This window comes from Dryas octopetala, chromosome 4 (genome assembly GCF_963921425.1).
Source record: "Dryas octopetala chromosome 4, drDryOcto1.1, whole genome shotgun sequence".
Lineage (NCBI taxonomy): Eukaryota > Viridiplantae > Streptophyta > Magnoliopsida > Rosales > Rosaceae > Dryas > Dryas octopetala.
The window spans coordinates 17,235,222-17,248,714 of NC_141369.1; the positions used below are offsets into that span (position 1 = coordinate 17,235,222).

At 36.2% G+C, this 13,493-nt stretch overlaps 1 protein-coding gene across 4 annotated transcripts; it reads left to right on the forward strand.

Moving 5' to 3' along the window:
• The first annotated feature begins 4,644 nt into the window (after positions 1-4,644).
• Positions 4,645-13,240, forward strand: LOC147287477 (dentin sialophosphoprotein, putative (DUF1296)). 4 transcript variants are annotated; one of them, XM_086241722.1, is made up of 10 exons: positions 4,645-5,034; positions 5,798-5,853; positions 6,676-6,802; positions 8,590-8,728; positions 9,350-9,927; positions 10,471-10,813; positions 11,006-11,273; positions 11,409-11,501; positions 12,109-12,558; positions 12,769-13,240. In XM_086241722.1, the coding sequence occupies exons 1-10, from the start codon at positions 4,860-4,862 to the stop codon at positions 13,102-13,104; spliced, it is 2,565 nt and encodes an 854-aa protein (XP_086097848.1). In that variant the 5' UTR covers positions 4,645-4,859; the 3' UTR covers positions 13,105-13,240. The 4 variants fall into 4 exon arrangements, with proteins under 4 accessions (XP_086097848.1, XP_086097849.1, XP_086097850.1 ...); XM_086241723.1 differs by having other exon boundaries at positions 10,477-10,813; XM_086241724.1 differs by having other exon boundaries at positions 5,798-5,841.
• Positions 13,241-13,493: the final 253 nt, after the last annotated feature.

Consider the following 13,493-nt stretch of genomic DNA (forward strand, 5'->3'; position numbering starts at 1 on the left):
ACTAGTGAAGGAGCACCGACTCCCCACGTCCCATTTAATTTGACACCACCCTTAATTAATTTATACCACCTCATTGATCTTTCAGCAAAGTTGCATGATTTTTTTTTTTTTTTGGGACAATCGGGGGTCAAGGCCCGAACCAACTTGTGATAAAAAAAAGTTGAGAAGTGCTATTACGACCACCCTAAATTGTTGAGTTGACCATCCTATTTTCAAATTTCAATTTTACCGTTCAAACAAAAAATTTCAATTTTGTTCGTCAGGTCATTTGACAGTTATCTGCTGAATATTGGTAGATTAATCGGTGGATAACCACCAAATAGAAATGAAAAAGGCATTCGACAGTTATTTGCTGAAATGTTTATGTTTATTCGACAGTTATCTACCGAACATTGATGGATATTTCGGTAGATAACCACCGAATGGATCTGGGTGATTTCATCATGTTTTTGCAATAAAGGGTAAAGTAATAAAAAAAATTAAATAAAATATATTAGAGTGATCAACTCAGCAGCTAAGGATGATCTACATAACCTCACTCAAAAAAGTTTTTTTTTTTTTCAGACTTGAGAACAACAGAACCAGGTAGAATTCATAAATATACTTAGGCCTATCAGCCTTTGATGAATTGGGCTATTGTGGTCTAACCTGAAAGCCTACATCCATTCGCCAAAAAAAATTAAAGGCTCAATTACAATTTATCCCTACGAACTATATGAGTGATTTCAGGATGGTCCATTAATAAAAAAAAAATTTCAAACGCATCCATCAATTAAGCGAAAACATGAAAAATGACGGAAACCGTCAATAGAACCGTTAGTTGCCCACGTGGTTTTGTTGACTCATGTTTTTTAACGAAGTGGCTGCCACATATTTACCATAGGAACAGAAAAATAATAAAAACATTTTATAATATTAAAAACTAAAACTAAAATATAAAAAATCAAAAACTACAAACTACAAACTTTCCCCACCTCCAAATCCCATCCTTCTCCTGTGCATCTGCCAGAAAAAAAAAAAAAAAATTCTCCTTCTTCCTCCTCCTCCTCCTTCTTCTTCCCCCACACAACCACATTTTCTCTCTCCTTCCCTCTTTTCTCTCCCTCTCTCTCTTCCTCTCTCTCTTTCTCTTACTTTCCCTTTGTCCTTCCTCGTCTCTCTGTCTTCGCACCATTGCTGAGTTGCCGCCTCCAGATCAGAGGTCGTTCATATCTGTTGAGATGAGAACAATGAAAGAGGGGAAGAGAGAGAGACGACATTGCCAACCTCCAGTTCCTAATAAGGTTGTTCATATATGATGCAAAGCTTAGCAGTGCCGCCATCGCCAAATCCGTCGCGGTCATGGAGGTCGACCATGCCAACGCCTCCCTTCCTCTCTCTCTCTCTCTCTTCCTCTCTTTCATTGTTCTCTGGGTTTTTATTTGAGTTTAGGTTTTGAACAATTTGGACATATTTTGCACAATTTCATTGTTCTATTTCTTTCTATTTTTGTGTTCTTGTTCAATTTTAATATGGAACCAAAAACCCAATGGAAAGAAAACCCACTTGTGATAAAACGATATACATTCAACAATAGAAATTAAAAAACCCTGAAACGTTGTTGTTGGTGGATAGAGTTGGGGTTTTGGTTCTGACTTGTGCTCGGTAGTTTTGGCGGTGTCGGTGGTGGTTTTGGATGTGGGTGGTCGCGGATCAGGTTATAGAACCTTGGTGGAGTTGTTCTCGGTGGGTTGGGCGATGGCAATTCATACAGAAGAGAACTTTTGTTGCAAATGGTTCTAAAGGTTTGGGGCCGTTCTTTGTGGTACTGTTGAGGGGGAGGGGGAATGGGAGTGGCTCGAGTGGGTGTGGGTGTGATATGCAGAGGGTGTGATATGCAGAGAGTGTGAGTGGGTGTGAGTGGGTGGGTGGGTGGGTGGGTGGGTGGTGGGTGGTGGGTATGTGTATGAGTGGCTGAAGAAAAAGAAGAAGGAGGAGGGAGGAAGAAATCGGTGGCCATGGGGTTGCTGTAGCCTGTAGGTGGAAGAAGAATAAAAGAATATTTAATTGTTTTTTTTTTTTGGCATGGCTTGAGGTGAGGGAACTTTTTTTCTTTTGTTTTTATAATTTTTTTATAATTTTTATCTTTACGTGGCATTTCACATCATTAAAAAAATCCACGTGGCACTTCATGCTGGCACTTAACGGAAAAGTTGATGGAAATACTAACATTGCATGATTTTCGAGAGTTGGTGGATGCACTTAAAAGATTTTTTTGTTTGTGGACCATCCTGAAATCACTCCTATAGTTCGTAGGGGTAAATTATAATTGAGCTAAAATTAAAACCCGGAAAGCCTGGTCCAACTCCAAATGGTATGTATTTTTTCATTTTGTAAGTTCAATTGTATGTGTTATCAACATAATGACTGATACGAGGGATTGCGATGAGCTGTTTTATAAGAGCTCTTAAATTAATTAAATAATAAATATTTTTAATCACTCATATTTATTTTATTATCTAGTAACATGTTTTAAATTATTAACTCTTAAAAAAAAAAAAAAAAACCTCATCCAAATCCATTTTATTCATCGTCCTGTTTTTATTTCATCCGCCTACGAGTTCACCACATACTTTTTTAGGGTGTAGAATAGGATTGTGAAGGCTGCATGTTAGGTTTTAATTTTGAGATTTTAGGATGTCAAAATCACAAAGTTAAAACCTAACATAAAACCAAAAAATCATGTATCATTTGATTAATCTAAAGTCTCTTATAAAATAGTCCCTCACAGTTCCTCATAATAGTCCCTTATTCGTCTTATGAATATATACTAGCCTTTCCACTCTCGTTCCCGCGAGTGTGAAGCGGCTCTTTATATTGCGCAAACACCAATATTTTAGCAAGCGTAATCTGTTTAATAGGCTTCTTTTATTTTTATTCTCAAATTACAAATACAAACAAACCTAATTGTTCAACCCAAATAAAAGACCCAAAAAAAATAAAATTGAATATGTGAAATTAAGGGCAAATTAATTAAGGAGAGAAAATTAAAAGAAAATTAACTAAGAAGAGACATGCGGCAAATCAATTCTCATGAGCGGGAAAATAAATTTGGAAAATAGACAATTGACCATTAAATTTAAGTCGAGACGATCAGTCATTCATACCTGGAAATAAATTTTAACATTAAAAAACTATTATGTTTTATTATATAGGTATAACTACTAAAATTAATAAAATGCCTTTAATGAAAATAATAAATAAATACTAGATTGCCATACAAGAATATTTAATTTTGTTGCATGATTAACGGGTGTCATCTCCCTCATCCTTGAATTCTTCATTCTTCATTCTTCATTCTTGCATGATATAATTTTATTATTTATTTTTTATCTCACGGAAGAGAGATAGGAACTTTGATTTGTTATAACATTGCGGAGAAAAATAGGAAAAGACAACATACCCTTAAAATAAATAATGAAAAATTTCAAAAAAACTCATAACTCAAATAAGAGGTGGTGAATTATTATTATTATTTTTGTTTTAAAAAAGGTGCTGAATAAACCATGTTAAGGTGATTTGATCTCATTTATATCGGACTTGTATCATTGTTGTCGGTCAATTTAACAATGGGAAAGATTTGGTGCCTCAAAAATCATGTGTCTTAATATGTTTCTCAATCTGACGTGGAAAAATTAAATAGTACATACATTATTATTTTTTGTGTGATTATACACATCACAATTTATTTGCAATAACAAATTAAATTCATTTTTATTGAAAGAGCATCTTACCTATATTAAATCTAATGGTTATAATTCCATTTTTCTCAACCAATTTCTTCGATACCTAGTCGTTAAAAAAAAAAAAAAACTCTTCCACCCAGTCCATTGGAAGCTTGTTTCTTCTCTCCTATGTTTGTTTCTCTCAATACTAAGAGGGTATTCAATCATACTTTGAAAGACTTTTTTAAAATGACAGACTTTTATGAATTTTTATAGACTTTACATAATTATGATAGAATTTTATAGACTTTTATAGATTTGCATAGAGTTTGATATAAAAAACTTTAATAAAGATTGATAGACTTTTAATGACTTATAATAAATTATATGGTTGCCATGAAGTACAGAAAAGATGTCAACAACAAATTTTTTTCTCAAAATCTCTCTTTTTTATATACCACATACGCTCATTTGTGCCACAATTTTTTTCTATTTTCCTAGATCTCATTCTTGTATTCTACTAGTTTGGAATTTTTTTTTCAATTTTTAGGAGTGCCTAATGGGTTAGTTCAATGGAGCATGTTGGTTCAAAATGTTGTCATCTACGTCCCTCACCATAAAGATCACTCAATTTCTTTATTTTTCATCTGCCAATAACTTATAGTAATCTTATTAGGTTATTCTATTCCTTTAGTATGCCTTTTTGTATACTTTTTTTTTATTATTTTTGTCTCACTGTAAGAAGGGATTATATGTAACCGTTTTAAAATTTTAGGAAGAATATATATGAAAATACAATAAAACTCAAGAGGTATAAATGTAAATAATTTCGTCAATTAAACCCAAACATCAAGGGCAAATCCCCAATTTCTCAAAATTTCAGGATTTTGCTAAAGAGAAATCTTTGAGTGGTAAAAACGTTTTCAAAACCCTCTCTTTCACTCCCACTTCTCTCATTCGAATGCATACAAAACCCTAGCCCTCCCTCGCTTCTCTCTCCCGCCCTCTGCTACATTAGGGTTTTGATTCCAACCTATATATATATATATATATATATATTGCTCGATATATAACATATATTTATTATATAGCAGTGGGTTTTTTTCTTTTTCTTTCTGTTAAGAACTTTTAATTTGGGACAAACTAGAGTGAGAGATGGTCTCTGGATCGCGAGTCGAAGGTGGCACTCAGATAATCTCAGCTGGGGTGAGAAAAACCATCCAATCCATCAAAGAAATAGTGGGTAATCACTCTGATATTGATATCTATTGGGCTCTCAAAGAGACCGACATGGATCCTAATGAAACCGCACAGAAATTGCTCAACCAAGGTGGGGCTTCGCTCTCTTTTGCCTTTGACGCTCTTGTTCATACTTTAAGTGGCTGCTTCCCTTTGTTTTACTGCTGTTTGCTCTGTTTTAGGTACTGGGTGTTGTTTGTTTGTTCTGAGGCTACTGTTTTGCTTTCCGAGGTTAATCTTTGCTTGATACTATGAGTTTGGGTGTTTTTGAGGCTCTTTCATTCTAAAGATTCTACCTTTAGCTCATTCCATGAACTAGATGATTAAATTTTCTTTCTTGGGGCCAAATTTGAGTGATTGGAAGTTGTAAATCAAGTTCAAATTGTAACGATTTTTAAAGTTGTATTTTTTTCAATTGTCTAGGCGTTTCTTTCCTTCGTTATACTAAGAAAAAGCAAATGAAGAGTGCCTATTTACTGAATTTCTAAGTTCTGATTAATTTTTTCTGGAGTTGGTACATGGCTCTGGTGAAATTCATAGATAGCTCAACTGAGATTTTGACTGTTGGTGACCTCTCATTTTGCTTTTTTTGTATCTCCTCCCATTAGAAGTTTCTTTTTAAGCTATATGTACATATCTACATGCGAGTATTTAAACTTTTGCAGCTGTGTTGGGAATTGTATCATGTTTTGCTTTATTTTCCTGAAACCTGTCAATACAACTGTCATTGTTGATTGTGTAATACCTTTTAGCTTGCTTGAAGAGCAGTTTTTATTTTTATTATTTTTTTATCTGTTAACCATAGTGCAGTTTTCTTACTGTGAATGTTCTCACTTTTTTTTTTGTTTACCCAGATCCATTTCGTGAGGTGAAGAGAAAAAGAGACAAAAGGAAGGAGGTATTCTCTAATGTAAATTTTGGTTTGCCTTTGAATTACTGTTTATTTTCCTTGTGGCATCAATTTTTTTTTTTCCAGCTTTATGTGTCGTTATATTTTTAACTTCATACACGTGAACAGTAGTAGATGTACGTAATTCTTGTTCTATATGAAGATCTTAACTTTTCCCGAATAAGGGTGTAATGATGCATATTTAGAACATCTAGATATGCATGGATGGTGAAATACTATTGATGTTGTGGCCTCCTATGCAACATAAGTCATCACTCAATGGTGACAGGGCCACACTATTGTACCATTTACTGGGTTATTTTGACTTATTAGTTTTTTCTTTGATTTTATTTGATGATTCTTGGATAATTGATCCCCAGAAAACTGAAACAAACATTTGTGGTCAATAACATTTTATGTTTGCCGGAATGAATGCCCCTATCATATTGACATCTTATGCAGCTCAAATACTAATTTGACAACTTAGCATCCTATTTTTGGGTTAAGTTGCGGCAAGTGTTTTCTTTTTGGCCAAAAGGGGGGGGGGGGGGGGGTTGAGGGAGAGCAACCACTTAGTCTATCTAAGCAATTTTTGGCTACATTGTAAATGCTTGTGAAGGATCACATTGCAAAATACTAAAATAGTTATTAGTTTGTGGTTTCTAGCATATCCTGTCACAATTTTTTGCTTCATTATGTGGGAGGCAGTCATGGTGTTGTAGGATTCACTAAGTTTTTTTTAATTTGTAATTAATATTATTGTTTTTTTTTTGTTGGAATCTTATTTTAAGAGTACTTATTATTAAGCAAACATTTGACTGATTAGTGTTTTTGTGGCTTTAGAGTTTGGGGCACAAGGTTCCTGCGGATCCACGAAGACCTGTTGAGAGTGCAGGTCAAGGACTGAAATTAAATACAATTTCTGATCGTAATGTTAGAAGAGGAGGTTATGCTCGCAGTGGTTTACCTGGTAATTCATTTGTCCTGATTTATTTACATAGTTTAATTTTAATATTTTTTTCTCTTTTTATATTCATTTTGACTAATATTACTTTAAAGAGGCATCATGCTTTTTAATTGAAATATGGTTCCACTGTAGCTTTTGCAAATAGAATACCTACTTAACACCATGTACTTTATCTGCTTTAATTGATGTCTTGGTTCCACTTTATTAGCCAAGGTCTTTCAAGAATTTATCATTCTTTCATTAACTAGGTACATGAACTCAAAGAGCAGGTTGAACCAAGACGTCAGTTAAAAAGCATAATGTGTGCCGTGTATTTTTGGGATAACCTACTTTACACCATGCACGTTATCCCTTTTGACTAATTTGGTGTTAAGTGGGTATTACTTCTATTGAAGAAGATGTGTTCCGTCTTCATATGCGTCACCGTTCATTGAGAAACCTTGTGCTTTTGGTGGAGGGGAGGAGGTTACTGCTTTGTGGAGTTTTATTGTATTGGTAATCTGGTGTTAAGTTTAAAATATTTCTATATTTCCTTTAAAAAGTAGGTATTGAAGAAGATGGATGCAGGATAGATGAGTGGTCTATGTATTGGAATATAGTCCAATTTAATTAATGCAAAACAAATAGCCCTTCAGGTTGCTGAAATGAAACCTGTATCAAGATTTATTGGAGCTATGTTGACCTCATTTTTATGCTTCTAATATCGCTAAAGTTTGAGGGATGGGGAAACCACAGACTATACAAAGTTTTTAAAAAGGATTTGAAGATAAAAGTTAAGGTTTTCGTGTTGCAAGTTGATCAAAAATCACAAGGAGCAGCTATTATGAACACTGAGAGAATTGGATTGCAAAGTGTTTCGATGAAGCTATATTTGAGAATGGCTAGTGTTTGATGGAAAGTTTGAGAGAAGCGGACAAGCAGGATTAAAGAGCCTAAAATCTATGATTCAACAATCTGTGCTGGAAAATACTTTAATAAAAGAGGTTTTGTTTCTGGAAGTAGTGAAGGTACATGGTGCTGGGCATAGAAACCATATCACATTCCCAGTAGGAGGTAATGAGCGACCAGAAACTTAGAAGCTGCAAAATATCAATTAAATTCTTTCCGGAATTTGTAAAACATTACTGCAATCTCAGAGATATCACCAGGATAGTAAAGTACAATACTAGAAAACTAGAGTACATCATGCTGTCTCTTGTGCAACGCAGTTGGTAAAGGCTTGAAAACATTGCTTAAAAAAGATGTCCCATATGCTATGGAAGCGGCTCAATTGAATGTGCCAAAGCTGGAGGACATGTTTATAGAGTGACAGATGGGATTGTGCGGTGGTTTGTAAGAGGAAGAAGGAGCATGGTTCATAGTACAAAATGAGGAAGAAGCGGCATGGTTCATTGTCAAGCAACTGAAAATAAGCAGAAGCACTGGTTGAATGTTGGTAAAATGACCAAATTAAGAGAGATCATTAGGAAATAAGAGATGATTATTTTGGTATATTAAAAACAATTGATGAGAAATATGTCTAGTAAAAAACAAAATAACCTGGGCAAAATTTTACCACACACGATTGGGTGTTTACTGAAAAAGAAAGCACAAACTCCCTGTGGAAAAACAATCCCTAACAGGGTCTAATTTTACTTATTGGTAAATTTGTATGACCATGTGTACTGTCCTTTTCTTTTAAAAACCTTTTGCATTTTGTGTTTCCAAAGTACTTTTGCTGTAGTGTTTCTGGTTATGTTACTCTCCATAATGTTCCTTTGAACCACTATCTGATGAAAGGATCTTACTAGGTAGAGGAATCAGCAGAGAGTTCCGTGTTGTGAGAGACAACAGAGTTAACCGAAATACGAATAGAGAAATGAAGCCTGGTTCACCACAACGTACCACTTCCACCAATGAGCAAGGGATTTCAAATATTTCTGAAAAGGGGTATGTTTTGCTATTCTTGTTATTGTGTACCAATATTTTAGTCTTGGTTATATGTCTGTGCCTTGCCATAAACTGTCACAGATTTTTTATGAATAATTACCATCTGTTTGCTACATTAAAAAACAGTGGTAGCTATACTAGCATTTTGTTTGATATATAGATTTGTCTGTAAACATGTGAATTGTCACACATTGAGAAATAGAATCTAAGATAACAAGAAAAGCAGAGTGGTTTCAGTGGATGACAGCATTCAAAGTAATGACATCTTCGAACCTTTTGAAGCTTGGCCTTTTGGGATTTGGTATAAGCAAAACCAAAAGACAATAATGAGGGAACACAAGGGGGGGGGGGGGGGGGATGCTATTTTTATCCTTTTATTAGGGGATAAAGTGACCTATGGAAGTATGGATAGTTATTAGGCAATGTAGGTACTTAGAGGAAACCAAGTCTGGATATTTATCAGTTTGCTCATTCAGGGGTCAGTTTGTATTAAATACTTCTGATATTGACACATGAATCTTTGCTGCATTTGTTTTCTTTAATGAATTTTCAAAATATACACGTGCCTAAGCCATGTAATCAATGCATTGATTTATGGTGACTGTTTTACTCCACTGTCAGCCCAACAGGAAGTTCAAGTAGTCAAAAGCCATCTGGTAGACAGAATTCATCACAAGCATTGAATGGGCAAACTAATTCTCAGATTAGAACCAGCGATGCTAATTCAACTGGTAATGTTAGAAAAGAGGCATTAGTGGAGAAGCGAGTTACTCTTCCAAATGCAGCTTCACGGGTGCAAGCAGGGAAACCAAACAATTCCCAACCACATTCTGCAGTGGTGGTATCAAGCAATTCCGTTGTTGGGGTGTATTCCTCTTCCACAGATCCTGTTCATGTGCCATCTCCTGATTCCAGACCATCTGCTTCTGTTGGTGCTATTAAGCGTGAAGTTGGGGTGGTGGGTGTTCGGAGACAATCTTCTGACAACTCAAAGTCATCACCAAGTAGTTCTATCTCAAATTCAATTTTGGGGAGAGAGGGTTCTGCAGAATCATTTCGCCCTTTCACTGGCATCTCTAAAACTGATCAACCCAGCCAAACTTCTGGATCTGTTATGCCTAGCATATCGGTAAGCAGATCGTTTTTAAGTAATCAGCACAATGTCAGGCCGCATCAACAACCTGTGGGTCATCAGAAAGGTATGCTTACTTTAAGAATGAGGTACCAAATTAATGAAGTTTCTCTTAAAAATGAATTTTCCTTTGCACAAACTTTAATAGTACAAATTTGTTTAAAACAAAACATAAGCGTCATGTTCTTGTCAGAATAGCTCACAAGTAGCCTATATGTGGTTTAAATTGTTTTGGAGGTGTGAAAATTAACTTTGGGCTTTGGAGAATCTGAAAAATCTGGAAGGTATTAACAGCTAGTGCATCTTGTGACCGGTCAATCAACAGTAGATAAGGTGGAATTTCATTTACTGTTGTCTTAGGATGAGACTGACACACAAGTGTGTAACACATGCTCACACACTTGCTGTGTTCCGTGATATATTTATGTGCCATTTGAAACCAATGATTTACTGTTGAAGAAATGTTCTATTGTTTACTCAAAAGAAAAAAAAAAAAAGATCTGTTTTATTATGTTAGTGATTGTTTGCTTTTGTTTGAAAAGATTGTCTTCTTAAGCCGTTTAGTAAACATTTTTCCCAAATTATGCGAGAGTATTAATCATGTTTTCAGATGCAGCTACCCAGCCTAATAAGGAGTGGAAACCTAAATCAAGCCAAAAGCCAAGCTCTAATAGCCCTGGAGTCATTGGAACACCAACAAAATCTGTTTCGCCTCCTGCTGTTGATTCTAAGGTCTCAGAGTCAGAAGCGACTAACTTGCAAGATAAGCTTTCGCGAGTAAATATATATGAGAATCGTAATGTGGTCATAGCACAGAATATTAGAGTTCCTGAGAGTGATCGTATCCAGCTAACCTTTGGAAGCTTGGGGCCAGAATTTGATTCAACGAGGAACATAGTTAATGGTTTTCCAGCAGGAGGTACAGAGGAGTCAAACAGGGAACCTGCAGCAAGGTAGGTTTATTTTTAATTATAGTAAGCAATTGTTCAAATTTTGGGGTAACATGAATTTGGTAATATTCATTTCTGAAATATATTAAATGGGTGCAGGTGTAGTTTTAAGAAGTTCGTTATATAGCTGTATTTTCCTATCTGTGTAGCTATCTATAAATATCACTTGCTCTTATATATGATTATGTTATGCAGTTTGTCAGTATCAGCTCCAGAGTCATGCAGTGATGAGGCTTCTGGCACCAAGCCAGTAGATTTATTAGATGACCAAGTTAGAAATTCTGGACCTGACTCTCCGGCATCAGGTGCACTTCTCGAGCATCAATTGCCTGAGAAAAGAGAGACCTCAAGTCCTCAGAATTTGGACAATTATGCAGATATTGGTTTGGTTCAAGACAACAGTCCATCCTATGCACCTTCAGATTCACAGCAGCAAGATCCACCAGAGTTACAAGGTTTCTCGGTGAGTTCACTTTTCAGATTAGTGTCGCCTTTGCTGTATGTATATATAAGATTAGTCACTTTTGGATTTTCACTTGCCCACCATTGTTTCTTGATAAGTGATTGTCCCTTCTGACGCTTTTCTGTTTGCAAGCAGGCATTTGATCCTCAGACTGGTTATGATATACCTTATTTCAGACCGTCTATGGATGAAAGTGTTCGGGGACAGGGTCTACCATCTCCCCAGGAGGTAGGTTTAAGTGCTTACATTATTGTGATATGTCCTACAATTACTGCCTACGTATTTGGACATGCCTTTGAACGCATTAGTACTGCTGCTTGATACTCCTTTGTGGTATGGGTGAAAGTGCTCATTAGCCCAGGGACAGGGTCTACCCATTGCTGTGTACATCCCTACACACTGAACCCTATTTGAAACATCTGTGCTCTTTTGGGGCACTAGAACTGCTTGATACCTTTGTGGGCATTTGTGTATACAATTTATTAATGTCTTGTAGCATACCTATAATGAAAAACTTGTCTTCCTGGTCTATTGTTTTAAAACAATACTGAAGGGAAGATTACTTTTATCTTCTCCGCTACCCGTAGCTTTTGGCATGCAAAAATCTTTAGTTTATTAATTTTTATTCATCATTCAGGTCTACAGTTTTGCCTTTGATACTCTTACTGCATTAAATAATATTTAGTTATGACATTATGCATCTTTTGAGCATTTGACAAAGATGTCTAGACACCATCTCCTCTTTCAGTAATTTTTTTTATTCACATGTTCTACCTCTACCGACCTCATTTTATTTGTGAATTGAAGTTTACTGATATATTGTCTCTGATTCCAGGCCTTGAGTTCACATACTGCCAACAGCATCCCTGCATCAACAGTTGCCATGTTACAACAGCAACCACCCCATGTGGCGCAGATGTACCCACAAGTTCATGTTTCACATTATCCTAATCTTATGCCATATCGTCAGTTTCTCTCACCAGTTTATGTTCCACCAATGGCTATGCCTGGCTATTCCAGTAATGCTGCATATCCTCACCTGTCTAATGGCAACAGCTATGTGTTGATGCCTGGAGGGGGTTCCCACTTAAATGCGAATAGCCTCAAGTATGGGGTTCAGCAGTTTAAGCCCGTCCCTGCTGGAAGTCCAACAGGGTTTGGAAATTTTGCTAATCCTACTGGGTATGCAATCAATGCCCCTGGTGTAGTTGGAGGTGCCTCTGGGCTCGAAGATTCATCTAGAATCAAGTACAAAGATGGCAATCTTTATGTTCCAAATCCACAGGTAAAGTTTACCATTTGTTGTAGGGACTTGTAATGCATTTTCCAAGTTAAAATACTGTCCAGACTGCTACTGGGGTGAAATTAATTTAATTATTGAAAATATGAGTAAATTTGCATGGTTATTGGTAATGGTGGTGCATAAAGGCTGTATAGGAGAGGCTTGACAATGTCTCATTTGTATTGATTATGTTTTTTACATTTGACTTGACAGGCTGAGACATCAGAGATTTGGATTCAGAACCCAAGGGAACACCCAGGGCTGCAATCCAATCCATACTACAACATGCCAGGGCAAACACCTCATGCTGCTTATATGCCATCGCATACTGGTCATGCTTCCTTTAATGCTGCTGCAGCACAATCTTCCCACATGCAGTTCCCAGGTTTGTACCATCCTCAGCCTGCTGCAATTCCCAGTCCACACCATTTGGGCCCTGCAATGGGTGGTAATGTTGGAGTTGGTGTGGCCGCAGCTGCTCCCGGGGCACAGGTTGGTGCATATCAGCAGCCCCAATTGAACCATCTGAACTGGACAACAAACTTCTGAACAAAAAAACCTGTGAAAATCTAACTCCTTGGATGTAAGAGCTGAAATAGAGCTATAGAAGGGTTTTCTCTGTCAAATGAATAACTACCCATAATCTTTTCTTATTTAATGAATCAAAGCTTCTTCTGGTGTTCCATTTTCCAATTCTCTTCATGTGTCATACCGAAAGTCCTTCAATTAACTAGCACTTTTTTCTAGGCCTGTGAGAGATTGCTATCACTTGTTTTTATCCGCCTTAAAAAGAGAAACATAAACAATTTGGGTGGTTGGTCTGTAAAAGAGTTTAACCTGGATATTACTACTGATATAGGAGTTAAGGTGGTTCTGCTGTTTGCATGCTCTTCCAACCTCTCTATTAGAAACAATCCTGTATACAACAATTTTATAAG